Genomic DNA, 22,889 nt, shown 5'->3' on the forward strand with positions numbered 1-22,889 from the left:
TAGTATACTCTGTTATTATCTATATATTATCTTGTAAGGTGGTTGAGATATACACGTGTAGAGGTGCGCAAAGTTGGTGGGGTGGCTCACTCGCTTGCCTGGCTCACTCGCTTGCCAACCATGTTAGCTCCAAGGCAACAATCGATGTTCTTGAAACTTGTCTCTTCGCCTTCGCTCGACAATGAAAGGAACCTCGAATTTGACTCCAAAGCCGCGAGGCTAGAAGGTAGCACCTCCTTTTTTGGCTGTTACACGCCACCAGAAAGCAGTGTAATCCCTATATTTCTTGGCAATTAACACGTTGTCACCATTGTAACTTGAACCATGCGAACGCCCGTCGAATTAATGCCCAAGATCATGTAGATCGCGCTATAGTCGCAATGGTTCAACGCTTAGCGAGATAACTGTAACAGAGGAAATCCCGAAGCTTTCCCTATGATTGACAGGATGGCCCGTGTAGCGTCTACATTACTATATAAAAGTCCGATAAGGTTGGCGGACATCACTCCAGATTTGCACAGCGGACTCGATTATCTTGCGGGAGGACAAAGAATCTTGTGTGTCATTCATGATTACTGACAAAGAGGTTTCACCGTCCGCGATACCACTTCTGTCTACAACTACACAGCCCTCAAAGACTCTGACTGAATCTCGAACTGATCCGAACTTCAATCACTTTGCACATCTAAATCAGCGACACGCATTCAGGACTCAGACCGCTTGCAATCTTGACACAACATTCTTCGTTGACAAACACCAGATGTCAAACGAGCAAGCGAACGTTACCAAAACCAACGACTCACCTCTCAATCGCCGACTTCCATGTCCGGGCGATCTAGCTGCAATTCCAGAGGTGGCCGAACCAGTAACGGAGGGGTTCAGACTTTGGCAAACTGAGGAGAGAAATGAAGAATCTGAAACGAGCTACAAGGCCGGCTCGGCCACTTTCATTGAGATACCTGTGAACGGAAAGCCGGTCATGGCGCTTTTGCTCTCTCATCAACTTGGTCAGTGGATGTTAGAGTGTGTAAAGCTTCAACGTGACCATGGGGAACTCGAGGGCCGTTCCAAGGGCGACATTGCAAGTATCGACAAGAAGATCTATGACCTTCAACATATTTCTCGCTCTCTGAAATCGGCAATAACCATGGCCGAGCGTCTCAGTCTCATGTCTGGTCAAGACCAACGTGATCAATATCACACGAAGATGTCGAGGTTACAAGATGAATCACAAGAGATAGAAGGACGCATACTGCAACTCCAGAAACAAAAAGCAGTCATAAGGTCTAAAGAGCAAGAATTGAAAGAGCAGTGGATTAACTACATGGAGGCTATCTCTATTAGCCATGACAATGCTTTCATCAAGGCTGGCATATTACCCGATTATAAGGAGGTGGGACGCAAAGGTTCTTTGGCCAGTGAGGACAAATCGTATGTAGAAACCGCCGCATCTGAAGACACGGAGGTTAAATCACATCACACGTCAGCGAAAGAACCATCGGAATCAAGCGCTCGGGAAAATTGGGCCATGGTCCTGTTCAAGGGCAACTCTACAAATAAAGACAACTCGAGCAGCAACGAAGTTGTTCCCTTTCACGAAACTCAGGGAAATGAGCACGCCCAGCTTTTAGAAGAAGCTAAACTTAAGGACAAACTACTCTTGGCAAGAGTAGCATTACAAAAGGCCGAGAAAGCTCACACAAATCATCGACGCTGCTATAAGGATGAATTCAGCAAATTCGCTAGAAGGCATGCCACTCTACCAGCGGCAGAGCTGGCCTCTATGTTTGGTCCACTCTGGGTACAACAAGGTCAAAAGCTAACATGCGAATTACGCGACGCTGAAAAAGCGTTCGAGGAGGCAGAAAAGCATGTACTAAATGCGAGTCTTTTCACGACTTCTGAATCTCTTGTCGACCCAGCCGCGAATCTGTATCTATCTGACGGTGATCTCGAGGCGCTTAATGCCAACCATGACAATAACCATATTATCAAGTGGCTCTCCATAAAAGATGGTATGGTCACTCCACCATCTTGCCACACTATAACGACATTTGACGATGAAAGCCCTATCAACGACGGGGTCGATGCAAAGTGTGCGATCAGCCGAAAAGACAGGATCGAAAGCGCAATAGATCAGCGATTGTTAGCGTCTTCGCATGAGACAAAGTTTGACATGAGCGCCAATACTTTGCACTCTGAATCGCAAGGCGAGGAAATAGCGAATGATATACTCGGACGTAATTCCGTCGCAAAAGATGCCCCCGGGGAAAAAGCCGACTGCAACAAGCGTAAAGTGAACGACCAATGCAACACATCTTCCAATGGAGAGTCCGACACAAACAATATGGCTTCCTCATGGTCCGGAAAACGCAAATTCTGGGATAAGGTACAGATATACGATAGTCGGAGTGCTGTTGCGGAAGGCAGTAAGCGCCAAAAGATAGATGCTTGGGCGCGCGAATGCGCGCGACTGAAAGACCTAAGAGAATGCCACTGAAGTGAAAGGTATGGTGCGCGTAATAAATCTAGAGATTTGATTGCACACTTTCTTCAAAATTGCATGATCTGTTGGCGACAACTCTAGATTGATCGTTGAGCCAAATTGGTATCACTTACGTCATGTGCGTCTCGTTTGTCGTACCTACGGCGGATCCACTGGTTCAGATCATGCACTGCCTTCCTCGGTTAGTAAAGGCTCGTGCGACAGCTAGCAAACTTGGTTCAACCTCAATCTCTACTATAAACACTCGGGTATCAGAGTCCGGCCTGACCACTCTTACTCCCCACAACTGAAACCACGATCGATACCACCCAACCCCCGATATGTCTGTACAAGGTGATTTGAGTCCCCGTACTGAATCGAAAATCCGCGGGATGGATGAGCAGTGAGCAATTTCTCCGTCCAATATACGAGCTCGATGCTGATTTTCAAAAGAATACTTCAGATTGAAGGTGTGGCACAGGTGGCCGATTGGGCTATACAGGAGTTATTGGATGCGCGTTCGTACTTGCACCAGTAAGATACAAGAAGACTCACTAGACATGTGACTTACACTGACTTTGGAAGACAGTCTGCAGAACGGAAAGCCGAGCGATACCGAGAAGCTCGACAGAAGCTGCTGAATGCAATGCTGGAAAAACTACCCCGCGAGCTCCGAGACATGATCTACCTGGAGCTGTACCAAGATAGTCAGGACGAACCATTCGAGATCGTGGACAATAGTACCATACATCCACACGATAACTCGCATGAATTCGAGCCTATCGTCAAAGCCTATGAGACTCCGTACTGGATGATAGAGGACGAGGTTGGATATGAGTTTGCAAGAGAAGCGGTAGAGACCTGGTACAAGCACGTATCTCTTTCGGTCGACGTAAAACTTCTGCCACAGCTCTTGCAAGACGAAGATGGAGTGTTGTATAACAATGGAGCACCGTCCGTTCCCACACATAAGTTCCTCAGGAAGCTGCAAGTCGTCATTGGGCCCGCGTCAACATCGGACTCCTATTCCGGCAGACCAGGAGGTCGAGCAGTCCACATCCAACAAACATGTCAATCGCTCTCTGCTTTGTCGACGGAGGCGAGCGTCGCGCGAAAGAAGGATTTTGAGCTGCACATCGCCTTCCGATGGGTTTCGGTCTATGAACGTCTAAGCTACATCGATGCGGTATGCCCAGTGGTCTATGGCTTGAAGGCTCAGGGCTTCATGGTGACGAGTAGCCAATCTATCGGAAGACGGATGGTTCGGATATGTGATGAAGAGATCTGTATGTGCAACGGCCGGAGGATTGGAGAGATGGTATGGGCACGTACCATGGAAGAGGATTGGTTCAACCGCTCTCAAGAGGAGTGCATGAAGAGGATCCGGGACGCGAAAGTGGAGCCCGACGATAGCTGGTGATACCTCCGCTGATAAAAGGAGAGCTGTAACAAGTATTGCTGTCGCAGACCAGGTCGATGCATAGATAGCCCATTCTCAGGTCTCGATGTCAGTACGTAAACGAGAAGGTCTTTAGCGCAACCTTGAACACCAGCAATGACATATTTGTTCTGACCATCCTTACATCATGATAGCTAACTCATTTGACAAGCTCGACACGCTTGCAGAGTGGCTTTGCCGCAGCCAGCTCATCTTACTGGCTTCATCACAGGTAGATACTGCACGGCCAGAGACAACAGGCAGAAAGCATGTAGTTGAGGCGCGTCTATCTTTGGTGAAGCGGCCGAGGGCACGGTAAGCCAATGCCGTTGACGCGTCCAGGAGAGGAGGATGGCTGAGGCCGTTCGAGATCAACATCACGGCCCTCTTATACTGGCCAATCGCGCTGCCTATCATCCCACCAGGGGTGCCCGCCCCCCGCAATTGCCGCCCTCATCTTCGCCACCAAAACATCAACACAGAGTTGATAAGCTTGTCGCATCCTGCTAGTCCCTGCATAATATTCACCTGCAATTATATCTTTTGTTTTGCGAGTTGCTGCGATCAACCATGCCCAGGTTCTTCAAGCGCATCTTCAGTGATGCTTTGTTCCGGAGAGAGCCGGATGTCAGCGACATGCAGCGATCGCGGCGCGTGCTGGTAAGGAGCTCAGGAGGCATGCCGGAAGAGTCTTCGAACTGGAGGTCGTCGCTTTTCGATGTTCAATGTCAGGATGAAGAGCGTCGTGGGTTAAAGGATGGGGCAAGTGTAGCCGGTAGCGACATGCATGCCGCCGAACGACCTATTCTAGCACCGAGCCACGAGCAAATACCAGTGCGTAAGCCAAGTCGTGTTCGGAGAAGACTGAGCAAGAGGCATCGGAGGCCTGCTTGAATCAAATTTGAAGGTATGTTTGTCCTGTGCGACTTAAAGCGCACGAAGCTGACGTCTTCTCTTTGCCAGGTCATCGCGGCGTTCATCATCACGCGCTGGCATTATCACGGAAAGAGAGACTCGCGATCTCATATCAGATACCCATCTGCAACGCGATGGATCGCGCTGAGGTTGAAGCGGCTGCATTGTTATCATCACTCTTGCAGCCTGGCTGGTCAGCTACGCGAGACAGTGGAAGCTGATGGGGAGATCTTTACATCACACTGGGTGAAATCTCAAGGTCCAAAAATCTCCTACATATAATATCAGCTGTCTGCTCGCAACGACAGCCCTCTTGGGATGGAATGAGAAGACGAAGGATCAACAAAATCGGGGCTTGTCACGTGTTCGCCCCTCACCGGACCTTGGCCTGTCAGCCACCACAGTTTTAGGAACACGATTTGAATCATATTTATCGCACACTGTCCGGATTCTGCAGTCTCATGGTTCCGTCTCTTCATACGACTTCTCCCTATTCACTGTCTTGATGGCAATATATCCTGGATGTACACGACTAGTCGTTGGCATATCCCACTTTTTATCACTCAAGGTATAGTTAGGCTGATATAACAGGAAAGATTACCGAAAAATATCTCGTATTTATACTGATGAAGACAGGCTATCTTGACTGGTTCTACTCATTGCTGTCTGGACTGATCCATCCCCATCCATCCGACCCCGTCCATCTACGGGTTGATCAAACGTGGACGTAGTTCTTACACAGAACCCGACGCTGTACATACTCCGTCTCGATTGCATCTGACCATGCTCAGCATACGATTCATTGTATCTCTTGCCTGCCTGCTATCTATCATTATCCATGCCGACGCAGCGGGACAGAAGTGCAAGTGTGTGAGTCGAAATGACCACAGATACGGACCACTGCTAATGCGGATGATAGACACCGGATGACATCTGCTGGCCGTCTACTGATGAATGGAGCAACTTGAACAAAACACTCCATGGCGCACTGATTCGTGGTATTCCTCCAGGTGCAGTTTGTTACCCTTCACGACCTGAATTCGATCAGCAAGCATGCGCTTCTGTTGCCTCAGAATGGTACAATTCCTCATATCACGCTACGAATCCGGTCAGTATTGATTATCCGATATGGGCAAACAACTCGTGCAATCCCATATTTCCTAACGGCACTGGCATCACTGGCAGTCCATACGATAGGGCAAATGGCTGTAGTATTGGCAATTACCCAGCTTATGTAGTAAATGCGACCTCCGCAGATCAAGTCAGCAAAGCTTTGGTATGGGCAGGTGCAAGGAACATCCGGCTCGTTGTCAAAGCGACGGGCCACTCATACCAAGGTCGCAGTACTGGACACGGCAGTTTGAGTATCTGGACACACCATATGCGCGGTATCGACTACATCCCTTCCTTTCAACCCACATCATGTTCCTACAAAACGCCATTGACTGCAGTCCGCGTAGCAGCCGGTCACACGAATATTGATGTTCAGGAAGCAGTCGCGATGCATGGAATGGCCATCGTGACGGGCGCTAATCCAAGCGTTGGGCTCATCGGATGGCTCACAGGCGGTGGTCATGGTCCACTCTCTACTCGTTATGGCATGGGTGCTGATAACTTGCTTGAAGCTACCGTTGTTACACCGGACGGTAAAGTGGTTCTTACAAACCCATGTCGCAATGAAGATTTGTTCTTTGCTATACGAGGCGGAGGCGGAAGTACATTCGGGGTTATCACTGAGGTTGTCGTCCGCACATTTCCTTCTCCAAGCACCATCGCGCATACGTTCCAAGTTCGTTCAAAAAGCTCGAGCACGAACGCCGAGTTCTACGATTTCCTAGGCTTCTTGCACTCAAAAATGCAGATGCTGAAGGAAAACGGCATGCAAGGTTACTACTTAGTAGTTGGGCCGCCTATAGTCCCTACTCTATCGTTCTCATGGACATTCCTGCTTTATGACACACCGAGTGGAACGATCAAGCGACTCATGGATCCTGTGGAAGCGTACTTGTACGATAGGAACTATGCTTTCGAATGGCAATCTGTCATGACGCAAACGAAAACGTACCTGGAGATGCATAAAGCCAACTTCACGAACGAACAAGTCGCAAATGGCGGTTCAGCTTATGGATCGAGGTTACTCAGTGCCGAGAGTCTAGCGAATTCGAACAAGACTGCGGCAGTTCTCTCAGAGATTGGTCCCAGAAATGAAGCGTTGAAACCAAGTGTAAGCTATCTTAGCTTGGTGCCACGTTATCAATGTTGAGCTGACACCCGCACCTATAGGGCCCGGTAGCAAATACTCTCCTAATCGGTCACATGATCGCCTCGCCTAACGAGCCACTTTATTACCCCACCCACAGCTCCCTTAATGCCGCATGGCGCGAGACTCTTACGCACCTCATCGTCGTATCTCCTTTCGGTGACATTGCGTCTCAAAAGCTCGTCGATGCTGTATACACTGATACCACGTACAACAAGACCGAAGCCCTCCGCAGACTCAGCCCAAACACTGGAGCGTACTTCAACGAAGGAGACATCTATGAGCCGGAATGGCAGTATGCGTTTTGGGGTGGCAATTATGAAAGACTTAGGAAGATTAAGAGAAAACTTGATCCACGCAACTTATTCTGGTGTCGCAGATGTGTGGGAAGTGAGGCATTGGCAGAGAGTAAGGATGGGCGGTTATGCCAGGCGAGCGCCAGGGACGGCCATGATGAGCTTTAGGTGTTAAACACAGCACATTCGTCGCAACGGAGAAAATGTTGGTTCGTGTGGTCGCGCAGAGCTTGCGGGTTGGAAACTACTTTGATATGTAGAGCAGGGTTGATCGTGGATCTTCACGCCGCGAGCCAGAGTTTGATCTGGTTGTTATCCAATATGGTCCAGACATCTTGAGGGAGCTTGGGCGAGGCCAGCTGTGGTAGCGTATCGTGTCGCGGAGGACTTCCTACAAAACCATGCACCAGAGCCAGACAGGGGTCATGAAAATGGAGCAATTTACTGTGGACATATGTTTGATGTAAGTCGCGTTATTATACAACGTGTAGATGGTAGATACTGTTGGCATACATCTAAAGGGTAAAACAGATGCATGCGGATATAGTTGCAATGTTGATGCTGTATTGAGTTAGACGTAAACACCAGAGGAATGGTGATTGAGATCCGCTGAAGCAAGCGAGATACATAAAAAAAGACAGGATGTACGCAGGTATGGGTACAAGCTAAGGAGAAGTCCTCGAACAACACAGGCACGACTCACAGCAGTATGCACGAAACTCCGCTTTGGGTGTTGAGCGCAGTGGAGATGACTTTATTCCCGGGCCGATATACAGCCCCATAGTTAGTCATCCATGATACCAATGCAACATCAAACGCCCCTGTCTAATACGCGAATGCGATCCACCTCACGACCACTCGAGCCTCCATGCGCTGGTTTCTGTTACTAACACAGTAGGATACCGTTACCGTCAATTGGTTTTACGATGAACCTACTTGAAGAATTCACAGCTCCAATCGACTCTTACCGACCGAAACGAAGAGAACGCGTCCAACCACCTCCGAACACGCGCTCCCGTACCCGTTTGTCGACCGCGAGATCAGCTTCATACTGTCTGATCAATAGAGTGGAGGTTGCATAACATGATGTGTATAAGGCTGGGCCGGCAAGCTTGAAGTCATGGACGCGATAGAATTGAGAATCGCAGATCCAACGCGTCCTTTGGACAACTTGCGCGACTGCTTCGTTCCCACGATTGGGAATTGAGAATTGATGTGGACACAGTTTTGGTATCTACTCGAGACGATGTAGGGGACCCAGCTTTATTATGAGAAGTCCGCATGCTTCAAAAGGCATGCCGGCGGTCGATCGGAGAATACCGCTTTGGCACGGAGAAGGACGATGCCAAGACACATCATGCCTAATCTTCGACTTCTTCTGAATAGATGATCCGTGGTTGTTCTCACCGCTCGTTGCGCAATCATTCCCTGCCTGGAAGGACCCAGGTACAAGGATAACAAGTAGGTATTACTATCGGGCCCTTGTTGATGTAACAATGCTCCCATCATGTTTTTGTGATAGACATCACGAACCAAGGTATAGCTACAGGGCTAAGCGCGCTGCTAATGGGTACCATACTCAAGCTTTCTAGGGCTGTGTCTCGTCGGCCATGGCTGTATCAGCCATCTTTGTATACTGATCTGAAATCACTGGGCCCTCGTCGTTGGACAGAATTATCGCGGAGGCCTCAGCCACAGTCCGTCATCGTACATGAACACGCTTCTAGATTGACTCCACTCGGCTCTCCAGCCTCCTTTGGGACTGTCGCCTCTGAACCTTCTACCCTGCCAACGGCTATCCACGTGAAGGGCCACCAAGTCTTTCGAGTTCACCAGTAGATGAAGACAGGGTGAATTTGTGGAAGCCACCGTTCCCTTGAGTATACATTGGCTGAGACCCACGAACACTCATCCATACATCGCTACATAGATATTATCCGACTTTTTCCGCCTCGCGTCCAACTACTAACTGTAGGTCAAGAAAGCCCCGCGAGCGCCACCTCTATTCGCACTCGGGTTTCTGGATCTGATAATGTAGCGTCGTCGCCCAATCTCATGCCCGTGGCCGGTAATCGGGCTAGGTTATTTTCCTTCGCTCGCTTAGATGTTGAGCATGAGGCTAATGACGCACGCTGCTGCACACGCAATTGACAAGTGCGGACTCTCTTCCGAACTAATGGCTCAACTATTTGCAGCATGATGGTGCTTGCTCGCTTTCTTCTCCGTTGTTATTTTAGTCCACGTCAATGGTTATGGGCGCGTAGAGAACCACCGTTTCGTCAAGCGCTGGGTCGCAACAACGGCCGCGATACGGTTGTCGCACAAACTGTGCTTCCACTTTTGTTCAATTGGCTGTGCTGATACTTCTTTGTTGTTCTCGTCTGGTCGTTCCCCACACTTACACTGGTGGGTTTGGGCTTACCGTGCATGTCACATCGGTCCTTTTGCTACTGTTTCGTCACCGCTCATTCGGTTGTTAAGGACGACGCGACCAGCGGACCTTACACCTCGATCGTGTCGGCATATCCTTGTCACTGTAGTCGTTTCTACCAATTGGATCATTGCGGCGATTTATGCCTTTGTTATAGTATAGCTCTTCGACCATGAATTTGCTGGAGCATTCTGGCGCCGGTGGCCAGTTATCTGATACAAATAGGCCACTAAGGAGGGATAAGGTGCGATGTCGTAGGCTACTTTCGCCCCACATGCTTAGCTTGTATGTCTCCAATTGCTGTTGGAGTGTGCCAAGTTTAGTACGTACGATGTTCAGCCGTTTTTGGAGGTTCATACCAGCAGTAACTGCCGCAATCCGAAACTGAGCAGTACCTGTAAGCTTGTCTGAGCGTACCCCTCTTTCTGCGTCATGAGGCGGTAATGAGTTTACTGATGGCTTTGTATATATGCGACACTCTCGGCGCTTTGCCCACGGAAGCCATTTGCACGGCACAATAGACTTTGGCAGCCCCAATCAATGTGTGTTGGTGTTCTTCCGGATCAGCACTTTGTTGTTCGGCCATATCAGTGACCCAACACGGTTACGATGGCCAAATTCATGCGAAAAACATTCCCTCCGCATCCTTCGCATGAACAACACATCTCCGCTAATTGACTGTTTCTTTGTTTCTGATCAGTGCCTGCACGCCATCATCGGTCTGACAGGCTGCTCGTATAGTAGTCAGCCAAAGAATCTCGCGGCATCAGCCAGACCATGAGCTTATCCCCTGATCCCTCCTCGTTTGTGCATATGCGGCTAGGGGTTGGTTGCATGCAACAGTTTTCCGTGCTTGAGCGAAGTCTTCCAGCGTCACGCACATGCTTCCTCCTTGGTCAAGCGAAGGCGATGCAGGACTTTCAGCCTGAGGTCCCGCCACTTCGATCCTTCCACATCTCGAACGTAGTGGACATCTTTTACGTATCCAAATGCTTCACCTAGTCAACGTACCGCATTCATCACGTTACACTCGAACTCATCTCGATTAGACCTTGCCTTGACCAAGGCGTGTAACTCGTGGAGTGATGTCTGCCTATTCCCAGGCGGTCTTTCGTCATCCAGTCTGCACACTTCTCGGCATACATGAACGTTCTCATCCGCCTTGACCAACCATACACCGAGTGCTCTTGCGCGGGGACATGTAACCTGTCTGGCCAGACCGATTTGACCCACCAAGAAGCGGCACCCGCCAATCCGCAAACACGCAGCTTAGCCTTGTTATGCACGAAGGGCGCCGGTGACCGCAGCTCCGGCCCACAAGAGCACAGCACTCACTCGTCTCGGGATCAAAATTGCGTGCGACCTTATTATCTAGTTCCATTGCAGCCCATGTACTCGCGGCGTACCCAGCATCGCGTTGCTCTCACATGACGAGAAGTCTGCGCGGAGTGCCGCATAGCAAAATCCAACGTCAAGTCTTGGTGAGAAAGGTGTTCTGGCGCTCGCTGAGCGCAGTGCTGGGCATATTTCCGTGCCAATGCAACGAAAATTCAAATCACAACGTCAGGAAAGCCCAAAAGAGGTGGAATCAGCAACGGATCGATTGATTGCGCAACTATTTGCAAGGTTACTTACGGTCGCAGCAGTGGCCGCAGTTGCCATGTTTATTGTGATGGCTGGTGTGTGGTTCCGTGCACGACGCAAGTCCGTCGTTGGGCCGGATGACACCACAAGGACACCTCACCTTCTGCATCACTTGGAGTAGGCTCACTTTGCCGCACTTATGCCATGGATGCCCAGTACGCAATTGAAGAGAATGATAGTAGACGTACAGCTCAATCTAACTGAGGTGAAGCAATTGGCTCGGTAATGTGGGATTGTTGCCTCATTTGATGACAAGGCAGACTGGTTGAGTCGATTGACGAAAGCAGGCTGCATCATATTGCCACCGCATTGACTAAACCATATACTCCATGTCTTGTTATACATCATTTCGGGCTCACCGGTAAAGACGGTACGATTTGGGACAATCTTTTCATAGGCCAAGAGCAAGCATTCCTCGCTGAGTATGCGTGGAAAGGTAGGCGAGCCAACGCGGACATTTTCGTAAAAGCTATGACAGATGGCGAGATGAACGCCAGGGATATGGCTTCTCCTTTGATCAACCATATACCGCTCGCCACGTCAGAGGATCTCCGATGGGGCATGCTTTGGCTGGTTCTAGTGTGTGTCCGGGGGTCCAGATGATTACCTCGATATGCGATGGCGGCCTAGGTTCCGCATTAACTCCACGCCATCCTGTTATCTAAGAGAGCAATGCCTGTCAGCGTGCAGGGCCTAGTCAGTTAACAACGGACCGGCCACGGGCAAAGCCAGCCGTTGAGTGGGGATACAGATCAGCTGAACGAAGGAGCCAGTCCGTGCAATGCAACATGCATGCGGATGTTGCTAGCGTTCCATCCCAGTGGCAATGCTGGATGACCGGATGCAATAGCTAAGACGCATCTCTGCAGCCTGTGGAGATAAGGTGACTGGCCAACAGTGTTTCGAGTCCATGGTGGAAAGGCCGGCACGTTGTGTGTCAGCCAAGCAGAACTGAGGAGTATCTCTAGTGGACGCGAGAAGCAGCCGAGCACCATCGGTGAAGCTCGATGGTGCTACACAGGTTTGTTAGCCTGGCCACAAAGGGAAAATTCGGGGTCGAGCATGTAGCGTAGGAAATGAGAAATGCCCGAATTACCGTGAACACATGGCGTACTAGTGCGCAGGGAGACAACGATGCCCAACCGAGGGCGATGACACTGCTTACTCTTCAGATGTTGGTCAATGCGTGTTGTAACGGTTGACCATAGCTCGGAATAGAGGACGTAGAACCCAGAATTCCTCAAGGTTGGCCCGTGTATCGCTTCGTCTGATTCCACGGAGGTACCAATAGCGGGAGCCATTGGCCAATCGCTTGTTGGGCCCAAAAAATATTCTTGAAGCGGACTGTGACTCGGCATACACCAACCGGCACGTGATCGTATTCTCGTTCACGAATGCTCCATCCCCTATGGCATGAGAGGTCCGGATTGCTCGAGAACAACACACCATGACCTCTCCGAGCGCCAACTAAGACCGTTTGACAAGGAACATGAGGGATTTTCGCGCCGGGAACAAAGGGTTACGTGGTTCATGAAGCCACGACACGTTGATCCCCTAGCAAATGTGATAACTGTCTGCAGCTGGAAACGCCGGCACGGCCTAGGGTATCATTTCAGCCCGTCTCCGCATCACTCTAGCGTCAGAGTAAGAGGGATCCGTGAATCGTAGCGATATTGTTGGATGGAGCCCGGTGGGGTGCTACCACGTCGACGAAAGGATAGGCCATGGTATCAATTTATGGCCTGACAGCGAAGCGAGCTCGGTACGGATGTGTGGCCGGCGAGGTCGGCGAGAGGAGTTCGTTTCGAAGGATAAATAGCGGTATACTGCTGCTCGAATATCAGCTTCATCACATTCAGTTCGACAGCATCTTCCAGTCATTGACCATAGACTTTGATAGTCTTCCATCTTTTGCAACACCGGACCCAGCAAACAACCTCCCTCTTGGGTATAGACCGTGGCCATCTTTGTCGAAGGCCTCCTACTATCCAACCATTCTGTATGTGTCTTTGAGGCTCAAGGTCGAAGTAACCCCTGAGCTGACCCACCCCCAGGAACGCGGTCGCTGGTCCTATCAAAAAGGTCCAGTGTTTGAACGAGAAGCGACAGGTAAGTGTTCGACGTCTGGTATCCAAGCAGTAGGTCGGTAAGGCTAATGTGTTACCGAACATCAGACGTCCAAGCTCTTCCATCCTGAAACATGTGCTTCTACGACCAACACAGGTTCATCTGCGGTGACTGGAAGTGGGGCCACTTCCGACAGCACTGCGCCAAGGAGTACCGAATCGGCGAGACGTGTGGTATGAAGCTCATCATGCAAACAGTTCCTACTGGAACTTACTGCAAGCTCTGCGAGAAGATCAATACCAAGATGCGCCGCCGAGCCGCTGAGGTGGACCGCATTGGGCGGTGGCAGCGGGAGCCTCACAAGTTCGGAGCTTCGATCGAGAAATCGATGGAGATGATTCGCAGTCTGGATGGCGAAATCAATGAGCTGTCCTGCGAACGTAACCGCAGACTGCAGGCAATTCACTGAGGTTACAGTGGGCATGGCGCGGGCGTTTGGGAATCTGTTTCATCTACAACGCTTCGGTGTTTTCTTTCAGATTGAGGCCATTCATTTTTCGTCTCCGGAGGCGGAATGATGCAGGCAGAGCTGGCATTGAGCGATGGCATACGGAACAGGGAAGGCCGGGCGTTACCTCTTACAGTCGCTTCTTTCTATTCCTGAGCTTCTGGTTGTTTAATGATGCAATGAACATTACCAATTCACTTGATTGGCTGCGTGCTCAATTGTGAGGAGTGTAGCCGCTGTGCTTGGATTGGGGGCTGAAGCTGTCCAATCCGTGACCGTCGCGTAACCGCAGATAGAAGTGGAGAGTCCATCGCGCACGGTCCGGCGAAAACAAGTACGGTGCCTATCCCTTTGTCTAGGAAAGGTGACCAGGTGTTGGAGTGAGGCGTCGGTGGCATGCAGCAATGTGGATGATCATGAGGTCAAACGCGCGGAAGGAGCAGATTCGATGGTGTTGTGGTGTTGGAGGACGGCTGGTGGGGTAAATTTCGCAACTTGGCAGACACGTGATGACGCTAGTGCTGATGTGGATAGTGTCGACGGGTGTTGCCGATAAAGCCCCGGCCTTAGCTTTGCCCTATCCCCATGGTGTCAGTCAGCTGGCCTGCACCCACATCATCATCTTGTGTGCTCTTTCATCCTCTTCTTCGCTATAGCCTGCACTGCCGTAACAAATGTCATGATGTACGAATTCCCTGAACAAGGGCAAGTCCGTACAGCATCCCAGTACCGACTGACAGCACTTTCCTCCACAGTGCACTCGAGCTCGAGTTGGTATGGCGCAGACGCACCTAGGTATGTACGCCTTGGATCATCGAAGGGAAGGTGCGTGAAAAGGTGAGTTGCTCAGGCGAACGGACGGAGGGGCTGGCAGAAACTCTTTTCAACATATCTGCGTCGGTCTGATGGTTGCCGGTTTTCGTAATCGGTCTGTCGTGTTCCTTGTGTCGCATCATACTTTTCGTGTACGCTGCACTCTGTTGTTCCTTGCCTTTCCGATCGAGAAAGGAGATCTCGAGGTCAGCTAAGCTATACAGTGGTCGTAGAAGGTTGTATGAGTGTCAAGAGCCAGGAAGGAAGTTCAAAAATGTCGACTTACGTGGCGAACGCTAAGTGGCCTGAATAGCGGCCGATCGCCTTTCATACATACTGAAAGTCCAACTCCACCACGGTCCCTCCACGCGAACTTCCGTCCGGATCGACGTCATCCTTTGGTGACTCATTACGTGTTGTGGTCGTGTGCGAAGAAAAGCAGGGGCCGTCCAGATCAGAGGAGTGAAAGGGAACGCGGGCTACCTGAGCCTTTGAGTATGTTGTGAGCGCAGCCCTACCACGGCGACTAAGTTTAAGCGCTCGTGACATACCGCAAGTCGTCACTCGTGTACTCCCATTCCTCCTCGTGTGGAGAGACGCGGTTAGGTGAATGCCAGAGGGCATACAATCGACTAGGCGGCCAATAAGCCAGCTCGACGTGTCGTCAGCAGGGTCAATCAGACATGGTTCGTACATGACATACGACGAAAGGCACATCTAAAAGCCGCACTTTGGATGTATTGGGCTGCAGTCAGTATTTGTGTGCATAGCCGGAACACATGTAAAGCACTGGGTAGACCAATCATATCGCGAAACAGCACATTTGGGTATGCTGGGCAGCCCAGTACCTTTCTCATCTCGCTACAGCTCAGTAGTGGGCGACTACGTAAGTCGCATGTACCAGCGATACGTACCCCCTGACACTCATCCATCGTGCTCTTTTCGTCGTTACTACAAGCCTTGCGCATGGCGACTTTACCCTTTTCGGCCGATCTTGCTTCCCATAGCGCTCTCGCATATTATCTGCATATCGGAACGGACGCTATACGTGTTCCGCGCCAATCAATAGAGCGCTGAAGCACGCAACCGGGAACTGTCTCTTACTGCTTTCTTCGTTTCCTGGTCTTGTCGCAACGACGACTGGATTTCTCAAAAATCTTCAGTAGTAACTGAGACTGACATACGAGAATGTGTGGGACCAGGGGAGAGGACCAGACTAATTTCGACGGCGACAAAGGATAGATTTACTTTGCCTCAAGGCCTGTCAAAGCCTATGCAGACCTTGTAGAACAGGCGATTGTGGTACAGTCTTCGCCAAGGGCTTGACCAATCACAGTCCAGAAACGGCATTCTGCCTCGATCGCATGCCGCCGACTTCGCCCAACGAAAACCTCGGACAGCTCCGAAGCATTAAAGCGCTAACCTGCAACTATCGTCGTTGAAACTGTTCTAGTATTTTGCATACGATGCATCAACTTGGAAATTGCATCTTTGCCATAACAACTGGGCTAGTCTAGGGCAAAGCCGAAGAGTGTATGCCCAATAGCGCGCGCTCCAACCCCCACCGGCGGCTCGTCTCGCAGCGAACGTCTAGGATACCCCTTGCTAATCGGTACAGGTCTTCGACTACCCCACGTAGGCATCACCAGGAAACGAATATGATGTTAGCAGGAGGACGGCACTAGAGGTACTTTGTGTGGCGGCTACCATTACCTCCTGTGCATGCAGGCTAACCTTGATACATAAAGATTCAATGCTGAGCATACGTATTGTTTATTAGTCAAGAGTACACCACTCACGTTACCGCCTTACATCGTCATGCCGCTCAAATGGTGGGTTCTCTACCTACGCCTTCTCACTGCTAACATCCCTAAGCCTGACATTCAACCCACCTTTAGGTCTTGCCGTGATGCCTCCCTGAATGTCCGCCACGTGCCCTGGCTCCTCAAACTCAATCTCGAACTTGCCAACCAAATTCGCGACCAAGCAAGCAAATTCTGCCTTCGCAAAGTCTCTTCCAATGCAACTCCTCGGTCCGTGCAAGAAAGTTGTGATGGCGTAGTTTGACTCCGCACCACCAGTGTTGGCAGTCCCAGGCTGCATCCAGCGGTCCGGGTTGAAGGAGCGGGCATCTGGACCCCACATATGGGTGGAGGTATTGATGGCCCAGGGGCAGATTACGACAGTGGTGCCCGCAGGAATGAAGTGGTTTTGAATTGTTGTGTCCTGGGCGGTTTCACGGAGGGTGAGCGGTACAGGAGGGAAGATACGCATCGTCTCCTGCAACACGGCATTCAGATACGGTAGTCGGTCAATCTCAGTCGAAGAAATTTGGCCGCCAGGTTCCAGCGCTTCCGGCAACTCGGTGCGGATCTCCTGCCGCAAGCGTGTCTGCACCTCGGGGTGCTGACACAAGCAATACACGGCCCATGACATGGCTGAGGCCGTTGTTTCATGGCCGGCTGCGAGGAAGGTCATGAGTTGGTTTACTAGATCTTCATCGGAGAAACCACCAGACTCCATTGCTACGCTGAGAATATCAGTGCCCTTTGCTTCGCCGGCTTCCATCTTTTCGCGCTTATCGCGGATAAGTTCGCGGGCTACCTTCTTGACGGTTTCAACTGCGTTACCGATGACGTCGTTGCGCTCCAAGGGAAGATTAACGGCGAGCCAGTGAGGAAGTAGATTGAGTAAGACTTGGATGAGCCGGGCGCCACGAGCGCCAGCGAAGATCTTGCGATAGGTTTCGTTGAGTTCGTTGTTAGGGTTACTGATGGCGTCAAAGTCTTTGCCCATTCCTGCGACGCCAATGATGTCGAGAGTTGCGCGAGAAGCCCAATGGCCAATCTCAACGACAGACGACCCGTCGGGACTACTCTTGATCGTCTCAGAGATCTTGTCTGTAAGCTCTTGTGATTTACTCCAGAAGATGGAGTACAAATCCTTGACGTGCCTGAAGTTAAAGGCAGGCATTAGCAGCTTCCGTTGGCGCTACAATCGCATACAGGTCAGCATCCATCCCATTGGACTGCATCTCATGTACACATACCTTATGCTCATCCCCCTCAGCTAGCAGAATTCCAACTCCAAGCAACCTACCCAGACCCTTTCTCAATCTCGATGGCTTGACAAACTCATAATTCCTGTGCACGAGAACTTCACCAATCGCCTTGGGATTCGTCACAAGGATACGCGGCTCATTGAACAGCCAGCGATAATGTAACACGCCATCGTTTGGCACAGTATCGATCCAGTCCCTTTGCGGTTCACCAGTTGGATCTTTGAAGATGCGTCGGTAATGTCCAAGCAGAAAATGCCCGTCCTAGCAATATTAGCCCCAGGGAACGGATTGTTGCAGACCTCTCACATACCGGCGGTGAAGGCAACCCCCTTAACGGACTCAAGAATAGCGGATAGACAATCACACTCAAAAACAACCGGGAAAACAAGGCTATCGCGAAAATCGCAGTTGTGTTTTTGATTGGGCCGTTGGAGATGGTCACAGCAGGAGCATACCGCTGACTAAACCAGGTGAACGCTGCTGACGCGAGAAGTAAGAAGCGTTTCGGTACCGCCATGATGGACTGGTAAGGGCGAGGATGGGGTGCCGAGAGATTGACAGCTTGATGATCGAGGCGAGGGATGGCGCATCAGCCTAAGAGGATGCAGTGCTATGTATGACGTATGACAGCTGTCTGCACCACAACAGTAACAGCAGCGATGTTCACAAGAAGACGTTGTTACTGCCAAGCGGGACCGCGCGCAGACTTATATGTCAGAGTAGGTCGTCAGTCTTATCCTCCAACATAACACGTCTTCTAACGTCCTGTTGCGCGTTCAGCCCGCGGGCACACGAATCGTTTCAATTGCGCTTGTTTTGGTTGGCGCACGCGGTCTGTGCGGCACTATCGGCATGAAATCTTCCCGAGTACGCCTCTCTATTCTTGGTCAAAAACGCGAGGGCGGAACTGTTGTCCCGGTCTGCATTGCTTAAGTAGCCTCTAGGCAGCCAGGATGACACCTGATGTTGAAGGAAGCAGAAGCACGCGGACGAGTTTCACGGAAGATGTGGAAGAGCGACTATAATGTTTATCGCGATTGATTTAATTCGTCGCAACGAAGGTCCGTGGCCGTGAGCCTGATTACGATCCTCCAGAAACAGCAATCGACGCTCATTTGCGCTTCGTGGTCGTATCCTCACTATCACTATTCCGTTCCACGGCCGTGGCTGTGGCCTGATCCTCGCCCTTTGATGTCTTATTCTCGACCGCCTCTACATTCGCGTCTACGTCCCCATCCTTCGTAACGTCCTCCTTGGACGGCGTTTTAGACAGATGTCCCGCGGTCTGCTTGGACCAAAGCTCTGCATATTTCCCGCCCTCATTCATCAACAATTCCTGATGCCTTCCTCTCTCGATAATCTCACCCTTCTCCACCACCAAAATCTGATCCGCATCTGCAATCGTGCTCAGGCGATGCGCGATTACGAAGGTGGTCCGGCCCTGGCTCAATTTACGGAAAGCTTGTTGGATAAGTGCTTCGATCGAAGAGTCGATTGCTGATGTAGCTTCATCCAGCATGACAATCTTAGGGTTCTTGAGTAGTACGCGAGCGATGGCTATGCGCTGAAGTTGACCCCCAGAAAGACGCACACCGCGTTCGCCCACTTTGGAGTTATAGCCGTCAGGGAAACCGACGATGTCGTCGTGAATGGCGGCCGCACGGCATGCATCCTCAATTTCGGTATCTGAAGCGTCGAGTTTGGCATAGCGAATATTTTGGCGGATGGTCTGGTTAAAGAGGACGGGGTCTTGTGGGACGAGGCCTATGGCATCGCGAAGACTGGCTTGCGTGACTGAACGTAGATCTTGGCCGTCGATCATGATGGAGCCTCCAGTGACGTCGTAAAATCGGAAGAGTAGTTTCAGCATCGTTGATTTGCCTCCTCCTGTCTCGCCTACAAAAGCGATGGTCTGTCCGCCCTCGGCTTTCAGGTTAACGCCCTTGATGATGGGTTTCCGCTCGTCATAGTGAAAGTCTACATCCTTGAACTCGACCTCTCCGGCAGAGACTACAATATCTCTAGCACCATCTTGGTCAGCAACTGAAGGTTTAGTATTGAGTAGCTGAAGTAAGCGTTCGGCATCGATGAGTGAACTAGAGATGTGTCGGTAGCTGTAAGAAAGCACATAAAGTGGCGATGTCATCGTATGCCAGTACATGATCAGTATGACCAGATTACCAACTGGCTTCCGTCCAGTCACAATCTGTGACATACCAAAGACGCAAGCACCTGCGAATCCGAAAGTTGTCAAGAGATCCTGTGCTGCATGGCCACCCATCGACCGGAAGTAGTAGGAGTATTGCGCAGAGATGGTAGCGAGAATATTCTCCGCATAGCGCTTGTGTTCGAACACCAAACGGTTGAAGTAAGCAACTGTCTGCCAGTTGTGGACCGTCTCGTTGACTGTTGAGCTTTCGGTACGCTGCTTCTCGACATAGTCTCTTCGCTTGGGTTGTGACAGAGTCGTGAAGTAGAACCCGATAGCAATATATGCTGCGCCCATGAAGAGAATAATGAAAGCCATGTATGCATCGAAAAGGTGAGTGACGTAGTACATGGCCACGACAAGATCAAGCAGAATCGGTGCAATGTCGAATAGAACCATCTCGATGAGCGAATTCAAGGATGAGGCTTGTTCGACAGCTTTCAGAACTTCGCCTGAGTCTTTCGAGGTGTGAAAGTCCATAGAGAGGCCCAGCACGTGTTCGTATGCTAACAATGTGATACGACGATATGCGCTGTTGGAGATGACCAAGTTCGCAATGCCGTCGACAATACCCAAACCAGCATAGCTGTTGATGTATGAGAACAACACCCACAAGCCGATATCTTTCCAGGGCATGATGCCACTCTGAGTTTCGTAAGAGTGCTGTAATTTGTCCGTAATAATGCCAAGCTGCCGAGGCGTAAGCAAGTTGAGGACGCGCTCTTGCAGCATATGAACGAGTCGCAGACCCAGGCAAGCCATGACCTTCCAGTCGTCTTTAGGGAACAAGTAGGGCAAGAAAACAGCAAAGCCTTTGAGGTACCCGAACCAACCACCTTCTTCCTCGAGACGCTTCGCTTGTTGGGCTTTGATATCCTTGTCTTCGTCTTTTGGCGTTGCTTCTTCGTCGTCGCTTGCGGATTCTGTAGGGATGGTACCGTACCCAGCATTACCGTTAGCCGTGGCTGATCCGTTCGCTTGCTTCCCTAGTAAAGATTGGCGCTCCTCGTCCGTGCTGATCTCAGCCTGCTTAGTGACCAAAATCACAAACGCATCTAACAGTAGAATGAGAGACGCAATAGCCCTAACGCAGTCAATCACGAATGGTGCATTCTTTTGCCGACTCTGCTCTGGGATGGAAAATGCCGTTATCAGACACGTCGTAGTTTCCAAAGCAAATTGTAGAACAAATGCGCCAAAGTACGCATGCCATCGTAGCGCCTTGCTCGACCAAAGCATATACGCCAATGGACTCCAGACCAATATTGACCCCAAGCAGCGAATTGCTGCAGGTTGTGGTGGCTCATAGTCCCAATCGCCCATTGACCGACTGAAGTAGTAAAGTACCTCTGTGATGTACGCGACCAAGATCGTGAGCATGGAGATAAGTATGCTCCGCCGTCTCTTTTGTGATACCAATCGCGCCTTCTGTAAGATGCATAGACTGAACGCGCAAGCTCCCATGTAGTAGAAACCTACAGTGGGAGCATGCATGTAGTTGAGAAGGGCCATGGCCGGGTAAAGTGGTGTCGCGGGTTGGGGCTGATCCATGGTAGCAGTCGTAAGCATGAGTTCGTATCTTCGTTGATGTTCTTGCTCTCCAAGGGTCTGTTCTGAGGAGATTCGTTATAACCGCGCACAATCGCACGAGTTGTGCAAAGTCGTGAGAAGCGACCTTATCGTCTCACACGGTTGTTGGAGGCCTGTGATTAGGTCGCACACTAATTCTTGAAACGGTAAGGAGTGGCCGCCGAGGATGCCTGATGTTTTGCGAAGTTGGCTGCCGTCGAGGAAGCTGAAATTGCGAAACCCAGCTTCTGAGTTGGTGGTATGGTCTGCAGCCAGCACCGCCACCACAACACTCTTCTCCGCTTAAGAATATCCGGCGGGCTGAACCAGGAGGCTTCGAATACGTCGATACCGTACAGGTGGCAGGGTTCCGTTCGCTTAAGTACTCTGGTACCTGGGGGTTTGAACAAAGGCCTGCGACGCGACAGCCTGGTAAGTTATATGAGACAATGGCGCACTCTTCCGCGCAATCAAATGTCACGCGCCTCTGATGGTTTTGGCGGTCTGTTGATGAGCGCGCGATGTTTGGTCGTCGCGCAAAGCGCATTGTCCAGGTTGAAGAAGCTGCGCGCCCATGTTAGCGTAGTCGGTGTGGCTAGTGCCCGCTGCTGGACTACTGCAAACACCATGCATTCCACTCACCGCTGAGTCCAGCTCGCTTGTCTTTGCGTCATACGGCTGGACTTCGGTGCGGCCGCTGCTGAAGAGGTTGCAAAAGGTTATATATAGAGCTTCCCATTTGCTCAAGACAGAGGCCGGTGAGAAATGCCGCCTACACCAAACTTCTCTAGAGCCGTAAGCAAGCGCCAGAACCCGCTCCAGGCAGAAACCCCAACAGCCATAGCGGCAGAGCGATCGTCAGCGCTCAAGGCGGCAATCGAGGTTTGGGGAAATGGTTCGCGGCTCGTAGCGAGGTTAGAGATGATGGATGATGCGGGTACTCGCAGGTGTCACATTAAAAAGATGCGGATTCCTTCTGCGACAGAATGGGTAAGCGCGGCTGCAGTTCCTCAGGTACCATGCATGCATTGGTAGATCAACGATGCACACGATACGTCGCCTTGTATGCTATTGAGAACATCAACACTTAGCGTTTGGTCTAGCCGACTAATCTCATATGCACACCGCTGCATTAATGTGCCGCCTCGCTGTTAATTAGGACGAGCCCCACGCCGTTGGTCTGTGAGATCGTG

General features: G+C 50.8%; 6 protein-coding genes across 6 annotated transcripts; 3 read left to right on the forward strand and 3 right to left on the reverse strand.

Moving 5' to 3' along the window:
* Positions 1-760: 760 nt before the first annotated feature.
* On the forward strand, positions 761-3,905 carry J4E82_011365 (uncharacterized protein; the record flags this gene model as incomplete). The annotated part of the gene is made up of 2 exons (XM_051737573.1): positions 761-2,389; positions 3,075-3,905. 2 exons carry the CDS (start codon positions 761-763, stop codon positions 3,903-3,905), a joined length of 2,460 nt encoding a protein of 819 aa, XP_051582662.1.
* Positions 3,906-5,621: 1,716 nt separating this feature from the next.
* J4E82_011366 (uncharacterized protein) lies at positions 5,622-7,562 on the forward strand (the record flags this gene model as incomplete). Its single annotated transcript, XM_051737574.1, has 3 exons — positions 5,622-5,708; positions 5,758-7,062; positions 7,122-7,562. 3 exons carry the CDS (start codon positions 5,622-5,624, stop codon positions 7,560-7,562), a joined length of 1,833 nt encoding a protein of 610 aa, XP_051582663.1.
* A 4,711-nt stretch (positions 7,563-12,273) lies between these two features.
* On the reverse strand, positions 12,274-12,827 carry J4E82_011367 (uncharacterized protein; the record flags this gene model as incomplete). Its single annotated transcript, XM_051737575.1, has 2 exons — positions 12,274-12,482; positions 12,566-12,827. The coding sequence occupies 2 exons, from the start codon at positions 12,825-12,827 to the stop codon at positions 12,274-12,276; spliced, it is 471 nt and encodes a 156-aa protein (XP_051582664.1).
* An 842-nt stretch (positions 12,828-13,669) lies between these two features.
* On the forward strand, positions 13,670-14,005 carry J4E82_011368 (uncharacterized protein; the record flags this gene model as incomplete). Its single annotated transcript, XM_051737576.1, has 1 exon — positions 13,670-14,005. One exon carries the CDS (start codon positions 13,670-13,672, stop codon positions 14,003-14,005), a length of 336 nt encoding a protein of 111 aa, XP_051582665.1.
* Positions 14,006-16,702: 2,697 nt separating this feature from the next.
* On the reverse strand, positions 16,703-18,435 carry J4E82_011369 (uncharacterized protein; the record flags this gene model as incomplete). The annotated part of the gene is made up of 3 exons (XM_051737577.1): positions 16,703-17,848; positions 17,907-18,179; positions 18,229-18,435. The coding sequence occupies 3 exons, from the start codon at positions 18,433-18,435 to the stop codon at positions 16,703-16,705; spliced, it is 1,626 nt and encodes a 541-aa protein (XP_051582666.1).
* A 594-nt stretch (positions 18,436-19,029) lies between these two features.
* On the reverse strand, positions 19,030-21,639 carry J4E82_011370 (uncharacterized protein; the record flags this gene model as incomplete). Its single annotated transcript, XM_051737578.1, has 1 exon — positions 19,030-21,639. One exon carries the CDS (start codon positions 21,637-21,639, stop codon positions 19,030-19,032), a length of 2,610 nt encoding a protein of 869 aa, XP_051582667.1.
* Positions 21,640-22,889: the final 1,250 nt, after the last annotated feature.

The sequence above is a fragment of the Alternaria postmessia genome (genome assembly GCF_024291825.1).
Source record: "Alternaria postmessia strain BMP 2775 chromosome Unknown scaffold_191, whole genome shotgun sequence".
NCBI classification, from domain to species: Eukaryota; Fungi; Ascomycota; class Dothideomycetes; order Pleosporales; family Pleosporaceae; genus Alternaria; species Alternaria postmessia.